The 21,388-nt window shown below is 36.9% G+C and overlaps 1 protein-coding gene and 1 non-coding gene across 2 annotated transcripts; one reads left to right on the plus strand and one right to left on the minus strand.

Annotated features, from left to right (window-relative positions):
* Nucleotides 1-11,008: 11,008 nt before the first annotated feature.
* Nucleotides 11,009-11,113, minus strand: LOC134371293 (U6 spliceosomal RNA). The gene has a single exon (XR_010022734.1). It is a non-coding gene; the product is annotated as a U6 spliceosomal RNA (small nuclear RNA).
* Nucleotides 11,114-12,819: 1,706 nt separating this feature from the next.
* Nucleotides 12,820-19,678, plus strand: CCNG1 (cyclin G1). The gene is made up of 7 exons (XM_063085897.1): nt 12,820-13,053; nt 14,137-14,400; nt 16,029-16,282; nt 16,940-17,018; nt 17,102-17,200; nt 17,400-17,594; nt 18,383-19,678. The coding sequence occupies exons 2-6, from the start codon at nt 14,137-14,139 to the stop codon at nt 17,589-17,591; spliced, it is 888 nt and encodes a 295-aa protein (XP_062941967.1). The 5' UTR covers nt 12,820-13,053; the 3' UTR covers nt 17,592-17,594; nt 18,383-19,678.
* Nucleotides 19,679-21,388: the final 1,710 nt, after the last annotated feature.

A 21,388-nucleotide genomic window follows, 5' to 3' on the forward strand; every position in this document is an offset into this window, starting at 1 on the left:
TTTCACGATAAAATCACTCAGCAAACCAGGGATAGAAGGAAACTACCTCCACACAACAAAGATCATATATAAAAAGCCCATAACTAATATCATATTAAATAATGAAAGACTGACAACTTTTCCTTGAAGATCAGAAACAAGACCCAATGCCTGCTTTCAACACTTCTATTCAATATAGTCCTAGCAAGAGCAATTAGGCAAGAAAAAGAGATAAAAAGTATCTGTAATGGTTAGTTTTATGTGTCAACTTGATTGAACTAAGGGATGGCCCAATAGCTGGTAAAATATTTCTAGATTTGTCTGTGAAGATGTTTCCAGAAGAGATTAGCATTTGAATCAGTAGACTGAGTGAAGAAGATTTGCCCTTACCAATGTAAGCAGTCATGATTTAATCTGTTGGGGGTCAGAATAGAACAAAAAAGTGAAAGGAGAACAAATTCTGTCTCTTCTTGAGATGGGACATCCAAATCCTCTTGCCCTTAATCATCAAAGCTCCTGATTCTTGGGCCTTTGGACTCCAGCCTTACATCAGATTTTCCCCTGACCCCGGTTTTCAGGCCTTTAGTCTCAGATGGGAAGTTACATCATAGGCTCTCCTGATTCTTGGGTGTTTGGATACAGACTGAATTACACCACTTGCTTTCTTGGTTTTCCAGATTACAAGGACTTCTCAGCCTCCATAATCACATGAACCAATTCCCATAATTGTATTATGTTTCTATTTTTCTTCTTCTATAGTACTGTTTCTCTGTAGAACCCTGACTAATACAGCATCCAAATTGGAAAGGAAAAAGTAAAATTATCTCTGTTTTCAGATGACATGATCTTATATAGAGAAAACTCTAAAGGTTCCACAAAAATATCTTATAACTAATAAATTCAGCAAATTTTCAGGATACAAAACCAACACACAAAAATTAGTCACATTTCTATATGCTAACAATGCACAATCTGAAAATTGTACACTTAAGTGTGTGAATTTTATAGTATGTTAATTAAAATCTTGCTAGAGACATTTTAAAAATTTAAAAATCAACTTGATAACTAAGTGAAGTTGCATATGTAATTATTTATGAAAGGCACATGCATGTGAGGAAGATACATTTATCCATTGACGGATAAATGTATAAACAAAATGTGATATATACATATAATGGAATATTACTCAGCCCTTAAAAGGAAAGAAATTCTGACACATACTGCAACATGGATGACCTCTGAGGATGCTATGCTAAGTGAAATAAACCAGTTGCAAAAAGACAAATACTGTATGATTTCACTTACATGAAGTACCTAAAGCAGTCAAACTCGTAGAAGCAGAAAGTAAAATGGTGGTTTCCAGGGGCTAGGGAAAAGGGAATAGAGAGTTATTGTTTAATGGACACAGAGTTTCACTTTGGAGAGATTAAAACGGTCTGAGATAGATGGTAGTGATGGTTGCACAATAATGTGAATGTACTTAATGCCACTGAACTGTATACTCAAAAATTATTAAATGGTAAATCTTACATATTTTTTACCACAATGAAAATTGGGCGGGCTGGCCTGTGGCTCACTCGGGAGAGTGTGGTGCTGATAACACCAAGGCCACGGGTTCGGATCCCATATAGGGATGGCCGGTTAGCTCACTTGGGAGAGTGTGGTGCTGATAACACCAAGGCCACAGGTTCGGATCCCATATAGGGATGGCCAGTTAGCTCACTCGGGAGAGCGTGGTGCTGATAACACCAAGTCAAGGGTTAAGATCCCCTTACCAGTCATCTTTAAAAAAATAATAAAGAAAGAAAATTTGGCAAAGAATTTGAACCCTTTTCCAAAGAAAATATAAAAGTGACCAATAGGCACATGAAAAGATGATCAACATCATTAGTCGTTAGGTAAATGCACACCAACACTACAATGAGCTACCACTTCATACCTACTAGTGTGGCTATCATCAAAATGACAGATAATAGGTGTTGCCAAGGATGTCGAGAAATTGGAACCCTCATACATTACTGATGGGAATGTACAATGGTCCAGCTGCTTTAGAAAATGGTTTGGCAGCTAGCTATTCAAAATGTTAACTATAAAACTACCATATGCCCCATCAATGCCACTGCTAGATACACATCCAAGTGAAATGAAAACATAGATTCACGCAAAAACTTGTACATGAATATAATATTATTCATAATATCCAAAAAGTAGAAAGAACTCAAATGTCTATTAACTGATGAATGGATGTACAAAATATGGTATATTCATACAATGGCTTATTATTAAAAAGGAATAAAGTACTGGTACATGCTACAACATGTCTGAACCTTGAAAACGTTATGCTAACTGAAAGAGGCCAGTCACAAAGGATCATGCATTGTATGATTCCATTCATATTAATTGCCCATAACAGGCAAATATAGGGAGATAGAAAGTGGATTGTTGGTAGCGTAGAGCTAGGGGACTGGGAGAAGGGAACAGAGAATGATTCCTGAAAGATGTGGGGTTTCTTCTGGTGTGAAATGTTCTAAACTTAGGTTGTGGTAATGGGTGCACAACTCTATGAATATGCTAAAATCCATTGAATTGTACACTTAACTGGGTGAATTTCAAGATGTTTTAAAAACTTAAAAATCAATATGATAATTAAGAGGAATGATATATAATATATAATTAATTATGGAAGGCACATGCATGTGAGAAAGAGGCATACATTCAGAAACAAACACAATTATCTACAGATTGATTAAATTCCTTTTAGGGTTTTTTTTTTTTTTTTTTTTTTTTTTTTTTTGTCTTTTTCGTGACCAGTACTCAGCCAGTGAGTGCACCGGCCATTCCTATATAGGATCTGAACCCGCGGCGGGAGCGTCACCGTGCTCCCGAGTGCGCCACGGGCGCGGCCCTCCTTTTAGTTTTGATCTCAAATTGGTGGTAGGAAAAGGGAAGCAGATGTACCTCATGTATGGATATTTTTCTATAGAATATTAATATAATTACCTCTCCTTGAGAAAAAGGGGATTAAAGTCACACTGGCTATAAAAACATCTTCTTTTTAAAATGTACAATGAACCAGAGATAAGTCTGTATTAAATATCTTTTGTTTAAAATATACAATGAATCATGCGTGTGTAAATGTAATACAAATACCTGCTTAGAAAATGTTTTGAGTCCTAATATTACTACATCACACAGCATAGTATAAAAATTTTATTTTTGTTTTGGGGTAGAGAAATTTTGTGTATGATCACATAGAGTACTACTGATTTAAACATCATATTCTTTGCTCATTTTTAACTATCATCCCCAGGCTGTGTTATACACTAGATTCCCAGAATATTAGAGAGGTAGTTGCCAGTGCTGGAGAGTGGGAGAAATGGGGAGGTGTTGATCAAAGGATACAAACTTTCAGTTATAAGGTGAATAATGCAGAATTTTTTAGCCTTGTGGGAGAGACATGAATCAAAGAAGGCTGCTCTAATGAATGGCGGGGCGGTGAAGGGCAGAAGAACTGAGACTCTCTGTTCCACAGTGGACATTTGTTTTGATACTCACAAGTTTTCCTTATGAATTCCCCTGTTAAAAAAGAAGGAAATTTGGAACTATAGCAATAACTAATTTATGGCCCCAAAAGCGTTCTTAACACCATATTCTTTGCCAGCAATTTTATAATAGGTTCTTTCCCCTTGTAACATGCTTATTGTTAAGGGGTTTGTGTGCTAGGAAGTATTTAAATAAGCTAGCCTTTAATTTCTCAAGACAGTCCAGAAGTTATTATGAAATGACCAACTAAAAATTAACAATAATAAAGTTTGAGACAGTGAGTTCAGTTGAAAAGAGCAAAGTACAACCAAGCAATGAAATTCGGAGCTTAGATCTCATGTGTGCATAAAACAGCATTCCCTTGAACTTAAAATTGCTTCATAAACACATACCAATATAAAGCATTTCTAGAGAAGTAATTTCAGAAAGGAATGTGAGATGTTCAACGGGGAAAATTAGAAGAAAGAAAGGTCCTGAGCTTTAGTCCTAACTCATTATCCACACTTGAGAAAATCATTTAACCTCTCTGGCCTTACTGTCCTCACACAAAAAATATGGATCATAATCTGTGATGGACTGAACTGTGTCCCCTTAGAATTCATATATTGAAGCCCTAACCTCCAATTTGACTCCATCTGGAAATAGGGCCTTTAGAGATATAATTAAGTATAAATTGGTTCATAAAGGTGGCCTTAATCCAATATGATTGGTGTCCTTATAAGAAGAGGAAGAGACATGCACAGACCATGGGAGGACACAGTAAGCAGGTAGCGATCTGCAAGCCAGGAGAGGCCATAGGGAAAACCAAATCTACTGACACCTCGTTCTGGGACTTCCAGCCTCCGTAACTGTGAGAAAATAAATTTCTGTGGTTTAAGCCATCCAGTCTGTGGTATTTTGTTACGGCAGCCCTGACAAACTAATATACAATCTCTACCCTGAAAATCTGTCAAGGACTCTGGAGAGTTAGATGAGAAAATACATGTGAAAGTCCTTTGTAAACTATGAAGTTTACTAAAAATAAAAAATGTTATCTCTTGGTGGGAATTATCATTCACTTTTATATATGAGGGACAATCCACTTAAGGGAATACTTAACAGAAGAAAGACGGAAGAAAAAACTAAAATATTGGCTTATGTTTGATAGTTGATTTGTATTAAGTCCTCCCAGTTTATGGAGTCTTATCCCAGCACATTAGGAAATGAATTCCTGCTGTTAAGATCAAAGCAACCGGAAGACCAACATTGTTGCAAGTAACGAAGGACAAAGATCCTGACAAAACCACTTGGGTTATAATTTGTTTCTCTCTCAGAAGGTTACTTATGTCTACAGATAAAAATAATACCTAACATTTACTGAGTCTTCACGTGTGTTTTCCATATATTAGCTCAATTAATCCTACTGTTATCTCCCAATCAAAATATCAAGATACTGAGGCTGAGAGCTAGAAACTGGAGAAACTGTGATCCAGACTGTGGTTTGTCCTTTATTGTCTCAACTAAATCACTGCTTCTGGTTATTAAACATTCTTTTACAGGGCCAGAATTGACAGAAAATTTCATATACAGAAATCTGTATCAATGTTATTTGGCAGTATTATTTATCACACTCAAGTACTTTCATGCCCACAGACAATGTGTTTATGATTACATGACGTAAATATATGTGAATTTCCATTAAAAATAGAAACACCTATAATGTGCCTAAAGTTTTTATTCTATTTGCACTAAATCTATGCATGGGTGACTTTCAAGAAAAACTGGATATTTAACGAAGGCTTGAACAAATTGATGTGCTGTTCTATCGTATTTTAACTACCTATGGGTATATAAAATCCATGTTTTTATTTATTACTCTTATTTTAACCCTGATGAAAAGCTCCTAAACTTGACACGTGAGAATATCTTATATCAAGAAGAGACTCTGAATAATTTGAAACTGGAAATTATGCATATAAAACAGCTGCAGGAAACATAAACATTCATAAAACATTTGGTGATATTTCTTAACATCTCTCCAGAGAATTTTAAGCATTCTAAATACGTAGAATTTCTGCTCCTTTGTATCGTTTGCTTTCATTGTAGTCTGAGTATTTGTCTAGAAGCTTTCATAACAATACAGCTGACTGAGTGTAAATTGACTAGTGTCAATTAAATTGACTAGTGTCATATGAGGCCTTAGATTGTTCCAGTCATCAGATATTTCTTTTTCTCTGCTGGCTCTTTCTTGACATTATTTAAATAGACACAGTTCTAGTTCATCTTTGAAAAGCAAAATATCTCTCTTATTCTATCCTCTGGCCATTGCCTCTACCCTTACTGTTTGGCTACTGCTAAGCTAAGGCTGATGTCGCAAATCCTGCACACAGCTCCAATTGTCTAGCTCTTAATCCTGTTTGTGACACCAATTGTAAAGCTAGGCGACCACACTAGTTGTTGCAGCTCTTTTACCTGCCGGTAATCCTGCACCGACTGGGCCGATGGTTGAGCTAGGGCTGGGTCTGGAGCTCCCAGACTCCTCAAGCCCATTCACACCCTGGATCACAAACCCTTCACACGCCAGGATGGGTCACCAGACCCCTTCACGCAGGTCTATAAACTAGGTAACCAGCCACAGGGTCCTTGGAAGCTGCGGGTCTGGAAAAACATGGCCGTGCAGGGTGGGCGCCTGAGGCAGTAAAACACCTACCAAAGCGGTGCTTCCATGCAGGCTCACTTACTCCACCCACACGCACAATGTTTACCAAATGCTCTGAGCCCGCTCTGAGGCAACGGGAGCCTAACCAAATTGTTCCATTTTCCCAACACTTACAGTCATGTTCCTTGAAAGACGATTGGTTTATAAATTCAACGGTTTCATTTTCTGTTTCTTGTTCTTACTTTATATCATCCTCTCTGCAGTATCAGATACTGGTGCTCACTCTCTCCTTGAAACACTTTCTCCTGATTCCTGTAACATACTCCTGTTTGATTTCCCTCTTCTCTCTCTTTCCTCTCCTTCCAGGTTCCCTCCAGAGATCCCTCTTCCCTAGATTCTCTCTTCAGATTTATCACGTTCAACTCTCCCTAAGGAATCTTTTTTCATGACTCAAATCACTCTCTATATTCTGATGAGTCCCAAAGCTACCTGCAGCAGCAAATATTTCTCTAGCTGCCTTTAGACATCTCCACCTCAAAGTCCTTCAGGCATCTCAAGTTCAATGTTTGTTGTCAGCAAACCTGATATTTTTCCTGTATTTTCTGATGAGTACATAGACAGAACCTCCAGTTAACCTTTTGCTTAAACCAGAAACGTGGACATTACTCCTTATTCCTCCTTCTTCCTGATCCCCTAAATTTAACCAATGACTACAATCCACCTGTTCTACCTCCTAAGGTCCCTTGAATCCATCTCTTTCTCACCATTTCCACTCTTACTCTCTCAATTCTACCTTCTCACTTTTTTCCTTGGTGAAGACAGTGGCCTCTTAACTATTCTTTTTGACCCTGATCTTGACCCCCTCTCTACAATCTTCACCCTGATGCCAAGGGTTTTTTTCTAAATCACACCCCAGTTGTGGCATTTTCTTTAAATTCCCTGGTTAGTTCCCCAAAGTCTGCAGAAGAAAGTCCAAAATTCCAAGAATGGTATACAAGGTATATGTGTCCCTTGAGGATGAGTTAACTGCATCTCCCCCAGTTTCATAGCTAGACCAGCCCCCTCAACACCCTCTGTACTTTAGTCAGAGTAATCCGTATTTCATTTGCAGAAATAAGTTTATTCAAGCTGCCCGGTTAGCTTAGTTGGTTAAAGCATGGTGCTGATAACACCAAGGTCCAGGGTTTGATCCCGAGAGAGAGAGAGAGATAAAGAAAGAAACAAGTTTAGTCTCTGTCCTCTGTGCCTCTGTTGGTTTCATCTGACATACACTTTGCACCAGCCTTTTAACTTGGCTAAATCTTTCAAAACTCAGATCAGAAGTCAGAGCATCTCAGAAGTCTTCTTCAAGACCCTCTGGCCCCCTACTTTAAGTCTTCTTGTGTGTTCCTCTGGCATCCTATGCACAGCTCTACCACAGCACTTATTCCGTGGCTGGTCATTTGTTTCCTTGAAAGGTTTTTTGTTTGTTTTGTTGTGAACATAAACTATAACATGGAATACATTACCCTAACTTAGATATTTTTCACCCACATTCACCCGCCAACTCCTGGAATGCCAAGGGAGGGCTCACTGCCTTCTACTGGAAGTATAGGCTGGCAGCTGGAGAGAGGCTTTGACCCACAACCAACACTAGAAGCAGTGAAAAACAACCATCTTGGGACTTGCTGATTGTTTGTTAGAAGTTTGAGGTTGGGTAGGGAAAAGAGCAAAGGGCTGGCAAAATCAGGTAGAGGAAAGAAGAGTTTGAAGTCTAAATAGATAAGGAAGTGGTGACCCGAAGCAAGGAAGGCCTTCACTGGTTTATTGCTAACCTAAGGAACAGAAGTTCTGATTTATGAAGTCTCTTATTCTAATATGATGCAAAGGGACAAGAAAGCTAGATTGGAAAGTATACTTCATTTTCCAAATCTGAATTCTGTCAAAACGTTTTGTGTATATTGTGTGCATGTGTGTTCAGGGGGGAGGAAGGTTAGCAACCTAGGCAGAAGCCTGAATGGGAAATGGAATTATTCTCCCCTCACCTTTCCATTCTCTCCTTCCAGAGCAGTGGACGACAGACACATCATCAGTGCTGACTTCTGATTGGAGTACAATGACCCAGCTGATCCTTCCAGGCCCTTACCTTCACAGAGAAAAATAGCCAACATTCCTTATGGCTCAAAAGCTGTAGCATTTTAAAACTGGGACTACAAAATACAATGGTCTGGCACCTAGAATGCCCTCAATAAATAACTGTTGATTGGACAAACAGAAAGTAAATGGGGGGGGGGGGGCGGAGAAGAAAGTAAATAGGCAATAAGGGCAAAATGGCAAAATGTTGGTGATTATTGAAGCTGGGTAGTGAGTTTAAAATGTTCCACAATAAAAACTTTTTCTAAAAAATTCAGTAAAATCCAAATTCAAGTTATTTGTAATTTTAATAAAATGTGGTTACTAAACAAGAAGTATGCAAGATCGCCCTCATTTTTGAGGATGATAATAATGACATCAGAGATGTTAGAGGACTAAATAAGATCATGTGTGTTTATAAGTTCAGCATAATGGCCTGGCACATTGGAAATATATAACAAATGCAAACCCTATGTTATTGGCTGATCTTGGCTTTGAGCTCTGCACTCAACAGAGTCTATAGCCGTAGAAAGCAGAGAATCTCTCCCTAATATCTGCCAGTAGCTTTTTATGGCAGTGGTTACTTGACAAGTCAAAAGTTTAGCTTTTCATGGAATATAGTAAAACTTCAGTTAATTGGAAAGGGTTAATTTATCTGAATATCTAAGCAGTTGCTGGAATCTCTGAGTGGAAGGATATACCTGAAGTTACTAGTCTATGTATTTTTCTCTTCCTGTTTCCCCACAGCCATACACAATTTAACTGGTATCCCAGGGACTAATAAAGAATCTAAGAAGCTACTGCCAAGCATGTTTTCTTCAAATGAAGAAGACAGCAGATGCACTGGAAAACAGCTGGAGAGGTGGAGGGGAACATAATAAGCATTTACAGGAAGAAATAGGAAGTACAGGGGAAGGGACTCAACTGGGCTCTTTTTGACCCTCACTTCCTAGGCCTTCATCATAGTTAGACAAGCCTACATTCAAAAGTTAAGGATATTTGTCAGAAAACCTGAACAGAGGGTGAGGTGCTTGGACATCATGTGTTTGAGAGGAAAGGCAAAGATGCAAACAGAACCAAATAGGAATTTCCCTATGAATCAGGGCAGCATTTAACACGTCACCACTGTTATACCTGCTTGTAATTTTTGTTGCTCAAAGGCACTTCTACAATCTACCATGTAGAAAATATGATTAAATCTTTCTATTACCACCTGGACGCTTGCCCAGCCTCAAGACCATTATTCTGAGCATTGGTTCTTGTTGCAATTAACTGTAGATTGAGAAGAAAGTATGAAGACAGTAATTGAATATATCATTGAGCCAAGAAAATACCCTAGAAGTAAGTCATTTGAAAAATTCCTGATAGGAACGCATGACTAAATCTAAATTTCTTTAAAAATAAAATCATGGTTAATGAAGGGGCTCATTTTCTCCCTTTCACAAGAGTAAACAATTGAGTGTTACATTTGCACATTTTGCTAATTAGGTCTTTTACGTTATTTAAATGATGGTCTGTGTTCTAAATATTGTGGAATAAAATGGTAGTGGGGCTGAGGGGAGGGAGAAAAGACAAAGAATGTCTATTTGACTCGATTTACATTTAATTAATGTTTCTTCAGTGTTAGTGAAACTTTTTTTATGTAGGAATTTGAGATTTTAATAAAAAGTAAAAGCAAGATCCTAATGTTAGAGAAAACATTTTTATTATATATATTACCTAAAGCCTCAAGTAAAATTTTCAAGTATAAATAAGGCATATTGGATTGAATTATGTCCCTCCAAAACTCACTGAAGCTTTGTGTCCCCCAAGTTTTGGGTATTAGAAACTTAGTCCCCACTGTGACTGTTAAGAGGGTGGGAAATCCTATTATGGTAATTGAAAGGTGGAGCCTTGAAGAGGTGATTGGATTGTAGGATCCTGCAGGAGTGAATGGATTAAAAATGGTGGTCAGGAGCCTGGTTTAGAGGGCTTTAAAGGAACAGGAAAGTCTGTCTCTCTATCTACTCTCTCTGCTTCCACCATCTTGCATTGTGAGACCCCTGGGTCATTGTCACCACCACCAGAAGGACTTTGGACTTCCCAGCCTCAGAAACTGTAAACAATAAATTTTGGTTTTTTAATAAATTATCCAGTTCCATGTATTTTGTTATAGCAACACAAAAAAGGACTAACACATATGGTGTAGAAATTAATACATGTAATTTAGATAATTTTATTAGGGTTAAATAAACAATTCTTATACTCTGATTCTTCTTCTAGGCTGAGAATAGAAGACTAAGTCTGACAACAGAGAAAACACAATCAAATGTATTTTTTTTTCTTACTGCCTGCCTGCCTGTTGGGCTCAAATGTATTTTTAAGTAAGACATTTAAAAAGAAATGTTACTAATTTAATCATAAAGGCTATCATTTATCAAGTTATTTACTGTGTTCTTGGAATAATGTTTATCTCTCTGTATACTTTCCATTATTTGATCCTTTCAATAACCCTATGAGTAAGCTATTTTTACTTTCTATTTTTTTGTGTGTGATGAATTTTTTTTATTCATTATATATATTTGTGTGGAACAGAATTGAATATCAATACATGTGTACAATATATGGTGATCAAATTAGGATAATTAGTATAGTCAAGTTCACAAAACTTAATAAATCTCTGTGACCCTTAACTAGTTTCTTGCCAACCCCCCGCCCCCTTTCCCACCTCTAATAACCACAGTTCTGTTCTCTCTTAAAAATATGGAATGCTTCACGAATTTGCATGTCATCTTTGCACAGGGGTCATGCTAATCTTCTCTGTATCATTCCAATTTTAGTATATGTGCAGCCGAAGTGAACGCTTTACTTCCTATTTTTGAGAAAAGAAAATACAAACTTGATGTGATTAAATAACTTGCTGAAAGTCAGATAGCTAGTTAATAGCCATTTCTGGTTATGAAAATAAGTTTATTTTATTACAAAGTCTTTGTGCTTATATTGCCCAGACTACACGTTCCACAAGGACAAGGACCAGTCTGGTTAGTTCTCCATAGACACATATTATGTGTTCAATAAATATTAGTGAGCTTGTGTATGCTTTTCATTGCCATAAAGGTTTTATGATCCTTTATCAATTTTTTAAAGTTGTGTATATATTTTCCCAATTTTTGAAATTAGTAATAATGGGAACTAAAAGCCCCAAAGAGAAATATGTACATTTGTAAACTCACACATTATTGCAATAAGTATTTTTTTAATGAAATTATTTTTTAAGTTTTATAAATTGCAAATTTATATTCATTAGTTAAGTTTTATTTTCAAGGGGTACGAAGGGCCCTTCTCCATTTGAGCCCCAGTTTCTCAAACTGACCTGATTACGTGGCCGAGGTATCCTTTTGAGGTATTAACTTTTTCTCCCTTGTTTTCCTTTCCCCCCTGTGCCCCCATTCCAGGGATTAGTTCTGTGGCATTGCCTCAGGGAAGTACGTGGCAGGGCAAACAGCACAGATGTCAGCAAATCTTTCAGATTTTCACTTTTTCAAAGCCCAGAGAGCCACTGAACAGGAAGAGGCCATGAGAACAGAGACCTCCAACTACAGTGTGCAAGAACTGATAACTGACTCCTTGTGCACCCTTCCTCGGGCCCTTTTACTTGTAGACCTTTCTCACTTGTGACAATCTGGCAGAGAGAGAGGGAAGGAATCTAGGAAGAGTTCAAGCTAATTATCTTCCTACTAACCTGGCATAAGAGAAGCTCATAAATATTAAGTTTGTTAAAGTAAATAAAAAGAGTAATATTGTTTCATACCCGGGTCTGTAGTCTGAGAATCACACTCACTGCAATTATTTTTCTCATGTATTCTTCCTAGCAGTCTGCCACACATTGCTCATTTTAAGCCATTGAAAAACTGCACCAAAGTTTCTATTTAAATTTGCTCAAAAAGCAAATTCAGAAAATTGGTCGAAAACCAAGAAATTACGTAGTCTAACTCCATTATTTGCTAAATTATACAAAATAATAATAAGGCAAAGATCTATTGGCTTCCAAAGCTCACACAGAGAACTCTCTGGAATTTAATAAACCACACCATAGAAAATCCACCACTTCTCTCCATTTGTAATGAAAAACCAAAGCTTCACTTTTTTAAAAAAACGAGTCTTTTTAAAAACTGGGGGCAGAACCACTGTTCAACTACTAAACCGCAGGGAACAAAAACTCCCAGTACATTCTGGAGTGATATCCCGGCCAAACCGGCTGGCAGCCAATCGACGTGACCCGGGCAAGAGTTGGTGCAGCAGAGTATTTAGTTCGGTCCCCTCTAGAATAAAGACGCTTTGGGACATTCTCCAATGAGAGCCGCTTAGAGGTTGGGGCGTGGTCTCAAGGGCGCGGACAGTTTGGCTCTGGATAATGGGAAGTGTGCGCTGATTGGCCGGGCTTCTTACCTCTACGGACCAGCCCTCTTTGGGCTGCGGCTGCCATCCATCAAAAGAACTGCACCAATCAGCAGCGAAAGGCCCCCTCTACCTCCCACCCGCGGGAAAGCCCCGCCCTTCAATATATTGCTCAGGAGGTCCATCGCAGCCCTTTTGGCTCCTAGTTTACCCCGGCTAGGGCAGTGTCGTCTTGGCGGCACTGCGGAGACCTCCACCCAGGACGGCTCCCCCTCCCCGGGCCTCTCCCCTCTGGCCCGCGAGTCCCCTCGCCTCTTAGACCTCTCGAATCTGATATCGTGGGGTGAGGTGAGAGCAGGCCCGGGGAGGGTGGTTACCACTGAGGAGCCGCAGTCGCTATCAAGGTGAGCTGGGACTGCGGGGTCGACGCCGGGTTGCGGGTGAAGAATAGGGTTAGGGGCGCGGGGTGAAACGTAGGTCTGGCCCGCGCCTTTTTTCTCGATTAACTCTCCCGCTGCTGCTGTGAGTGCAAGCCCAGGCTAGTCCGAGCCTGGAGGGGCGGGGCTGGATCTGTGTTCTCGAGGTGTCTTAGTATTTTGCCGGCCCAGTCCCAGGGACCAGCCCAGAGGCGAAAGAGCGGGGCTCACGAAGTTAGTGGTTCCGCGATTGCCCTGCCTTCCTGCCTTTAAATTGGTGTAGGGAGGGACCGTCCGTGTATCCAGGGTTTAGCTTCTACCCGGGACATAGATGTGTTATATACACTTAAATTAATGAAATTCTCGGGTTCATCTTGCAGACCGGGTTAGCCCCCGGCCCCACTATGTGTTCCCATAGCACCTTTTTAAGTTTCCTTTCCTAACTCCAATAAAATTTAACTATTATTGAGCACTGTGTGCCAAGCACTGTAATGCATTCATTGAATCGTCTTGTTTAATCTTCACATTCAGAGGCAGATATTGTTACTCTCATTTTACAGATGTAGAAATAAGCTCATTATTATTGTCCAATGTTTAAGCATCTACCATATGTGTTAAGCTCTTTACGTTATTTCATTTAATCCACACAAGTATATGAGGTATAATAACCTTATCCCCACTTTACAAACGAGGAGCTAAGAAAAATTAACTTGGATAGTTCACATTGTTAATATATGGAAGAATACATACCATCTGATTTCAGTGTCTAGTCATGATTATCTATTGACAATGAATAATTTGAACAAGTATTTATTGAAGATTTGCTATCTTTTTTTAAAGGGCATGGTCCCTGTCCTCAAGGAACTCACAGTATAGGATGTGACCAGCCTGTAGAAGGGAAAAAAATGAGGTGGCATTTTGCAGTGGCTTAGATTCACCAGCCCCATTGTGTGTGTGTGTGGGGGGGGGGGGCTTGTGTTATAAAGCTCTTCTTGACACAATGCAAAGATGGCCAAGGAAAGCAGGAAGGGCTACTCTTACACTCCTTTCTGGGTTTTGTTCTATATATAGATGATAGAGGTACTGACAACAACTGACTCTGAGAAACTGCTACACCAGCTAAATGCACTGTTGGAACAGGAGTCTAGATGTCAGCCAAAGGTCTGTGGCTTGAGAGTAATTGAGTCTGCACACGATAATGGCCTCAGAATGACTGCAAAGCTAAGGGACTTTGAAGTAAAAGATCTTCTTAGTCTAACTCAGTTCTTTGGCTTCGACACGGAGACATTTTCTCTAGCTGTGAATATACTGGACAGATTCCTGTCTAAAATGAAGGTATGTTTAAAGGAACATTACCCTGAGTATCTCAATTTTGCTCAATGTGTTTTGGAGATGGAATTTCCAACCTTTGGATGGTATTCATAAACTTGACCTTTTTTATTTTCAGCAAGTAGTCAAAACACTATGGTAATTTTACATACTACAGCATTAATATGCTTCCTTATCATAATCAAGAGTTATGTATCATTTATTAGGCTTAAATCTGAGATGAAAAATAGTCTAATATCAATTAATTGCAGACTCTCCCAGTAGGAAAGTTGACTGTTTTTAAAAACCTATCTTAATAGCTTAGATATTTTCATTTATTTACTGTCATTTTTAGATTTAAAGAAATTTGTTAGAGGCAGAATGCTAGATTGTGGTTAAGAATTAGGATATATTTCTTAATCATTACCCCTATATAAAGTTCTAATTGTTTTAGCCTTAGACCTGGTCAAGTATTGCTTACGGTTGGCATTTCCAGATTAAATTTGCCTGCAGTAGAGAGTATCTTCTGAAAAGAGCATTTATATAATTATTTCCCTATACTGGATAAATAAGACATCTATGTAGCTTTCAGAGCTTAACTGTTAAAAATACCTCTGCCTTCTCTGTATGTCCATGGTCACTGGAGGATAATGAGATAATGTGACAATTTAGTCTTCAGTACCTAACACAATGCTTCATATATAGAAGGAACTCCATATTTGCTCAGTTGAATGGTTCAAGGTACTTGTTCAACAGACTGATTAAACTACTCTTTAGACACCAGGTGTGGGCACTAGCTTTGATCTATAAATGTTGCACGAATGAATAACATACAGCTGTCCCTCAAGTGTAATACAGTCTTATGTGGGAATAAGATGGTGGTACCGGTAACTATCATCGAATACAAATCATAATAAGAAAAATAATTACATATGCCCTTAAAGAGATATAAATATATTGCTGAATGGGTTACAAGGAGAGAGAACACAGATTGGTAAAAGCTTCATTTGAGCTGGAACTTAAAGACTGATAGAATTCTGACTGTGCGTCACACTGCAACATTCAGAAAATGATGAATAAGTGGAAAAGATATTGGTAGTGGACAGAACTTTACAGGTGGAGTAAACAGTATGTATGATAGTACTTAAAAACTTTTATATGTGTTACTACAAAGAAAACAGCCTGGAAAAAAATACAACGCCCTGGAAAGAAATTTTGTGAATAAGCTGTAAGGTGTTTTAGTCCTCTTATAAGTCATTGACCAGTTAACTTATTTGGTCAAACTAGAAGACAGTCCTTACTTATAGTTCTGCAGTGATAAACAACAGGCTTTTTCTATGCTAAAGCCAAACATGCTGAAACTTAGTCCCGTTATTCAAAAATTGGTTCCAAATCTGGTACATAGAGTTGACAGGCTATAGAGTTTAGGAATGAGTGGATCATGTTAAGTCTATCACAGCTGAGAAATAGGAGGGTACTTCAAAAAGTTCATGGAAAAATAGAATTAAAAGATAATACAAATCCTTCCATGAACTTTTTGAAGTACCCTCCTATACCTCAGATACATTTTCATAATGATGGGTCTGAGTTCTAGATTATCCTTTAAGTGGTGTAAGGTGGAGACATGGGTTTATTGTTTTTTGTTGTTGCTTTAGGTACAGCCCAAGCACCTTGGGTGTGTTGGACTGAGCTGTTTCTATTTGGCTGTAAAATCTATAGAAGAGGAAAAGAATGTCCCATTGGCTACTGACTTGATCAGAATAAGTCAGTATAGGTTCACGGTTTCAGACTTGATGAGAATGGAAAAGATTGTTTTGGAGAAAGTGTGTTGGAAAGTCAAAGCTACTACTGCCTTTCAATTTCTGCAATTTTATTATTCACTTATTCAAGAGAACTTGCCATTTGAAAGGTATGTGAACTTTGTTTTGAACAAAGAAGATTTGAAATTCAGAATGGTATTATCTGGATATTTCATAAAGTCAATATCCTTGTAGAATTCGAATTATAGACAGTAAAATGACAGTTATGGCTTCTTGAACTTTACTGTCCAGCAGAAGTGAAAAGACTTTCAGTTGTCCATAGCTTCATGAAGACTAATTCTTGGCATTAAAGGACATTTCAAATTTATAGAACCTAATTGGTAAGACTCTAATATAAATTTATGGAAATAGGACCTTCAGTAGATGCAGAAATAGATTAAAAGGAAAATAAATCTTGATATTTGTGGCATGATACTGTTCTTTTTATTTTTTTGGCCCAAATCATTTAAAACTCATATATGGTGCCCTTAGGAAGTTAATATCTCTGATGGAAGGGGAATTCCTTTACTTCAAATTTTTTTTTTTTTCTTTTGGTGGCTAGATGGTACAGGGATCCAAACCCTTGACCTTGGTTTGATAAGACCATGCTCTAACCAACTGAGCCAACCAGCCAGCCCCAAATAATTTACTTTCTGCGATGTGTGCATAAGCTTCACTTTAAACATTGACTTATTGTTTTTCTAAAAATGTCTCTTGTCTAGTTGTAATATTATCTCTATAAAATTAATTCCGTTTTCTTTTTAAAGGAGAAATAGCCTTAATTTTGAAAGACTAGAAGCTCAGCTTAAGGCATGTCACTGTAGGATCATGTTTTCTAAAGCAAAGGTAAATATTTTAGAAAGATTAAACCTACTTATATAGTCCTATTTTTATATTTGACGTTTACTTTAAATTTCTCTTTTATTTAGCCTTCTGTGTTGGCGTTGTCTATCATTACATTGGAGATCCAAGCACAGAACTGTGTAGAGTTAACAGAAGGAGCAGAATGTCTTCAGAAACATTCCAGGGTATGTCAAGGTCATAGCTGTAAAAGAAACTAAACTACTTGTATGAGCTCCGGAAGTAAAATGGGATGTCATATGTTTATTTGAAACTTAAGTAGCTATCCTTAAATTTTTTTTGATGAGGAAAGATATGTTAATAGGATCACATTTATTACTGTAGTAAAATACAGTGGAACTTTAATTTTTAAAAATTTATTTACAGATAAATGACAGAGATTTGACCTTCTGGCAAGAGCTCGTATCCAAGTGTTTAACTGAATATTCATCAAACAAATGTTCCAAACCAAATGTTCAGAAGTTAAAATGGATTGTTTCTGGGCGTACTGCACGGCAATTGAAGCATAGTTACTACAGAATAACTCACCTTCCAACAATCCCTGAAATGGTTCCTTAATTGGTAAGTTTGGTTCATTGTTATTCTCCATATAGAGAAAAATTTCCAATGCTATAATTCTCTTCTATAATTGAAAAATTTAAAATATTATCTTCAAATACATAAAATGACTTTAGAATAGCCAAGGGAAAAAATGACTTCACAGATCTAATCAGCTAATATTTGAAGGTGTTTACTACATACAAGGTACAATATCCTAAGAGTAAGGAATTAACCTCATGTGTATGCTAGCCATTTCATTAAATTGTGAACTTAGAAAACAGCATCCTCCTTAGTAGCCTGAATTTTTAAAGTTGGACTAAAATAGTAATTTTTATTGCATAATATCTTGCTGTATGTAGACCCAACTTCTGGCTCATTTAAAGTTACACAAGCCTAAGAAGGACGAGACCAAAAGTTTGAACCATATATGAACTAATTTAAGACTATTAGCTTATAAGCAAAATTAAAATGAACTTGAATATTGTACTTACAAAGATACAGCAGATGGTCTCCACTTTGGGTGTCTGGAAACTGCCAAGGGGTCTCAACATTGTAGTTGCATATCATTTCTATAGCAGTTGGACTACTGTAGTTTTACATATAAAAATGTAAACTTGGTCACTGCATATATGATATACATTCTTGCCATCTAAATTTCTTAACTCATAGGGATGATTTTTTTCTACTCAAAACTAAATGTTATTTAATACGTCTACATATGAACCTTAAATATGAACAGTTCATTTTTTACAGTTAACATATAAGCAAACTTCTGATGTTGTTTTTGTTGTTGTTGTTTATTTAAATAGGATTATTACAGCAACTAAAAACTCTTCTCTGAAGCCTCTCTCCACAACCCTGGGCTACGGATGCCATGTTGTGATGGATTTTAAGCTATGAAGCCTCAAAACATTACAACTAGATTTAGCATTGATGTTCTCATTCTGGGAAAACTGGCTAATTAATATTATGCTGTAGTGGAATTATGTTTAGATTTCAATTCATCTGTGAAACATTCAAATCAAAGCTAAAAGCATAAATGTGAAACGTTAATTACAAGCCTGAGAAGGTAAACTGTGAATCTTCATTTCTAACATTGATCTTTCTATATTGGATCAATATATTGTATTTAGGTGGTACAGAAAATGGTAACCTACTTAAATGTTAAATTTTAAATTGAGGTTTACCTCAAAAACAACATTTCACAAATGCACTTTTAAGGCATAAGGGTTAATATTCTAAGCAGTGTAAATGGTTTCTTGGCACCTGTAGTGCAAGTAATAGATAATCCAGAGATGTGGACTTTATTGCTATCTGGTGATTACATTTAAGTTTGAAGGCATTTTATATAAGGAAAAAATACAGACCTAGTAAGTTTGGCATAGTCATTAAGTTATCTTTAATATTTTTTCTAGAAAACAGGTGATGTTTGTATCCATGATGAAAAATTTTATACAAAATTTACTGCCTCAATCTACTTCATCGAGAAAATTCGTTTCTATTTTATTAGTAACTCAAAATAAATTATCACTCTGAAAACATGCATTACCTCAGTAAAGTTCAGGCTAGATTTAACACTCCAGATGTTTTTACTAAAGAGTTTTTTATAAAACTACCATTACTTCTAATTTAGAATTTTGTTTAAAGGAAGAGAATGTATTCGTTAAATGCCCCTACTATGCCAAAACAAAGTGTTAAGAACAGTAAGTAGGCACCTTCATTATTATGATGTCACTAAGGTATTGTTCAGGATTTTTCATGTCAGTGAGTGAATGTAAGTTAGTAGGTTTACGGTGTTGAAGTTTTCTATATGGTTACTCAGTGCAAAGTGTAGCCTGAGTCCATCCAGAATGGCTGTAACCAATTTTGACATCATGTTGTGGATAAATAAGCACTGAAAAATAAACCAAAGAAAAAATTATATCTTATCCTTAACATTTATGAACCATGTTTTATGGATAACTTCAGTTTTCCCAAAAGGCTGGTATATTTCAATATTTTGAATACATCAGTGTTAATTTTGAGTTGGCACAGGTAACCTAACCAACTACCATTGTGTTTTGGTACTAAGTGATATACCTTTCAATAAAGTTATTGAAATGCAATCCTTTGCTGGGTGTTTTAGTTTTTCTTCTGATTTAATTACTTTAGCAGTGTGATAACAGAACTATAATAAAACTATCTCTATTTAGTATACTTAAACTTAGCAGTAAAATAAGATGCATAGTAGCAGAAACAATAAAATCTCTTTATAGTATGGCTATTACCTAATTGATACTTTATTTTCTAATAGTTTTTAAAACAGACACAGATAATGACATATAAATATGCTTAATGTGCACTAACAAGTTGGTGTTTATTTATTATTAATCACTTTTGTCATTTATATTCATCACTATTATGAATGTTAGTCTTAATACAAATTTAATCTTAGATTGAGCCCACCTGAAGTTCTGTGCAAACCCTCTTACCTAATTAAACAGCATTCCAGGGGGGTGGCTCTTAATGATATATAACTGCCAACTATTATGTTAGCGTTCTTGGATCAATTAGTAATAATTATTGGAACTGAAACAATATCTGATTTTGAACTGTTCTTGATTGATTAGACTAACAAGACATCTTATAAATTGTACATAGAAAGGAATTACTGATAAAAGAAAAACTTAAAAAAGAAGACTTCTGCACTTGACTCTGAGTAGACATATTTAATAACATCTCTTTTCACATTTTATTTTTTAAAAAGGTATCCTTATATGTATATACAACTATGAGACATACTATTGAAAAACAATAGACATTTCTGATCTAATGTGTGTAACTGGCAATGATAGCTTTTACTGTCAGTTACTATTGCTAGATGTTTGTCATGAATCATCTTATGTAATTCTCTAAACTGAACAAGGTTATCACAAATTACAAATGAACCAGAGCCAGAGATGCTAAGACATTTGCCCCTGGTCACGTACCTGATACTTGGAGGTGAAATTCAATCCAGGTAGTTCTGTCTCCAGAGGCTGTGCTCTTAACCACTCTGCACAATACCTCCCCCCAAATAGAAGATTATTTGGACTTATGTGAAATTGTGTAATTTCCAGTCAAAACTATATTCTGGTCACATTAACTTAAGTGCTATCATCGTGATCACAGATGAACAACAACACTCAAAGAATTTATTTTCTCTATTTTATACTAATAATTTTTGTAAAACATGTTACCAAGGGCCGGCCCGTGGCTCACTCAGGAGAGTGTGGTGCTGATAACCCCCAAGGCCACAGGTTCAGATCCCATATAGGGATGGCCAGTTAGCTCACTTGGGAGAGCGTGGTGCTTACAACACCAAGTCAAGGGTTAAGATCCCCTTACCGCTCATCTTTAAAAAAAAAAAAAAAAGTGTTACCAAGGATAAAGAGAGTGATTATATAATGATAAGAGAATCAATTCACCAAGATGACACAACGATCTTAGATGTGTAAGCACCTAATACCAGAGCTTAAAAATACGTGAAACAAAACCTGACAGCACTGAAAGAAGAAATGGACAAAGCTTCAATTATAGTTGGAGACTTTCTCTCACTAATCTATAAAATTACTAGAAAATTAGCAAAGATGTATAATTACTGAATAATACCAGCAACAAGCTAGTTCTAATTGACATAAAACATGTTATCCTAAATCAGAATAAGCATTCTTTTCAAGTGTACATAGAACATGCACCAAGACAGACCATATCCTGGGTCTTAAAACAAACCTGAACAAATTTCAAAGAACTAAAATCATACAACGTATGTTCTGTGACCATAAACTAGAAATCAA

Source organism: Cynocephalus volans, chromosome 2, assembly GCF_027409185.1.
Source record: "Cynocephalus volans isolate mCynVol1 chromosome 2, mCynVol1.pri, whole genome shotgun sequence".
Classification (NCBI taxonomy): domain Eukaryota; kingdom Metazoa; phylum Chordata; class Mammalia; order Dermoptera; family Cynocephalidae; genus Cynocephalus; species Cynocephalus volans.

What these genes read in the sequence shown, in the direction of transcription:
- CCNG1 (XM_063085897.1), top strand. Translation starts at nt 14,137, where the DNA reads ATGATAGAGGTACTGACAACAACTGACTCTGAGAAACTGCTACACCAG. An exon ending in GAGAACTTGCCATTTGAAAG is followed by an intron (nt 16,283 to 16,939) that starts GTATGTGAACTT and finishes TTCTTTTTAAAG; the next exon opens with GAGAAATAGCCTTAATTTTG. An exon ending in TCATGTTTTCTAAAGCAAAG is followed by an intron (nt 17,019 to 17,101) that starts GTAAATATTTTA and finishes TCTTTTATTTAG; the next exon opens with CCTTCTGTGTTGGCGTTGTC.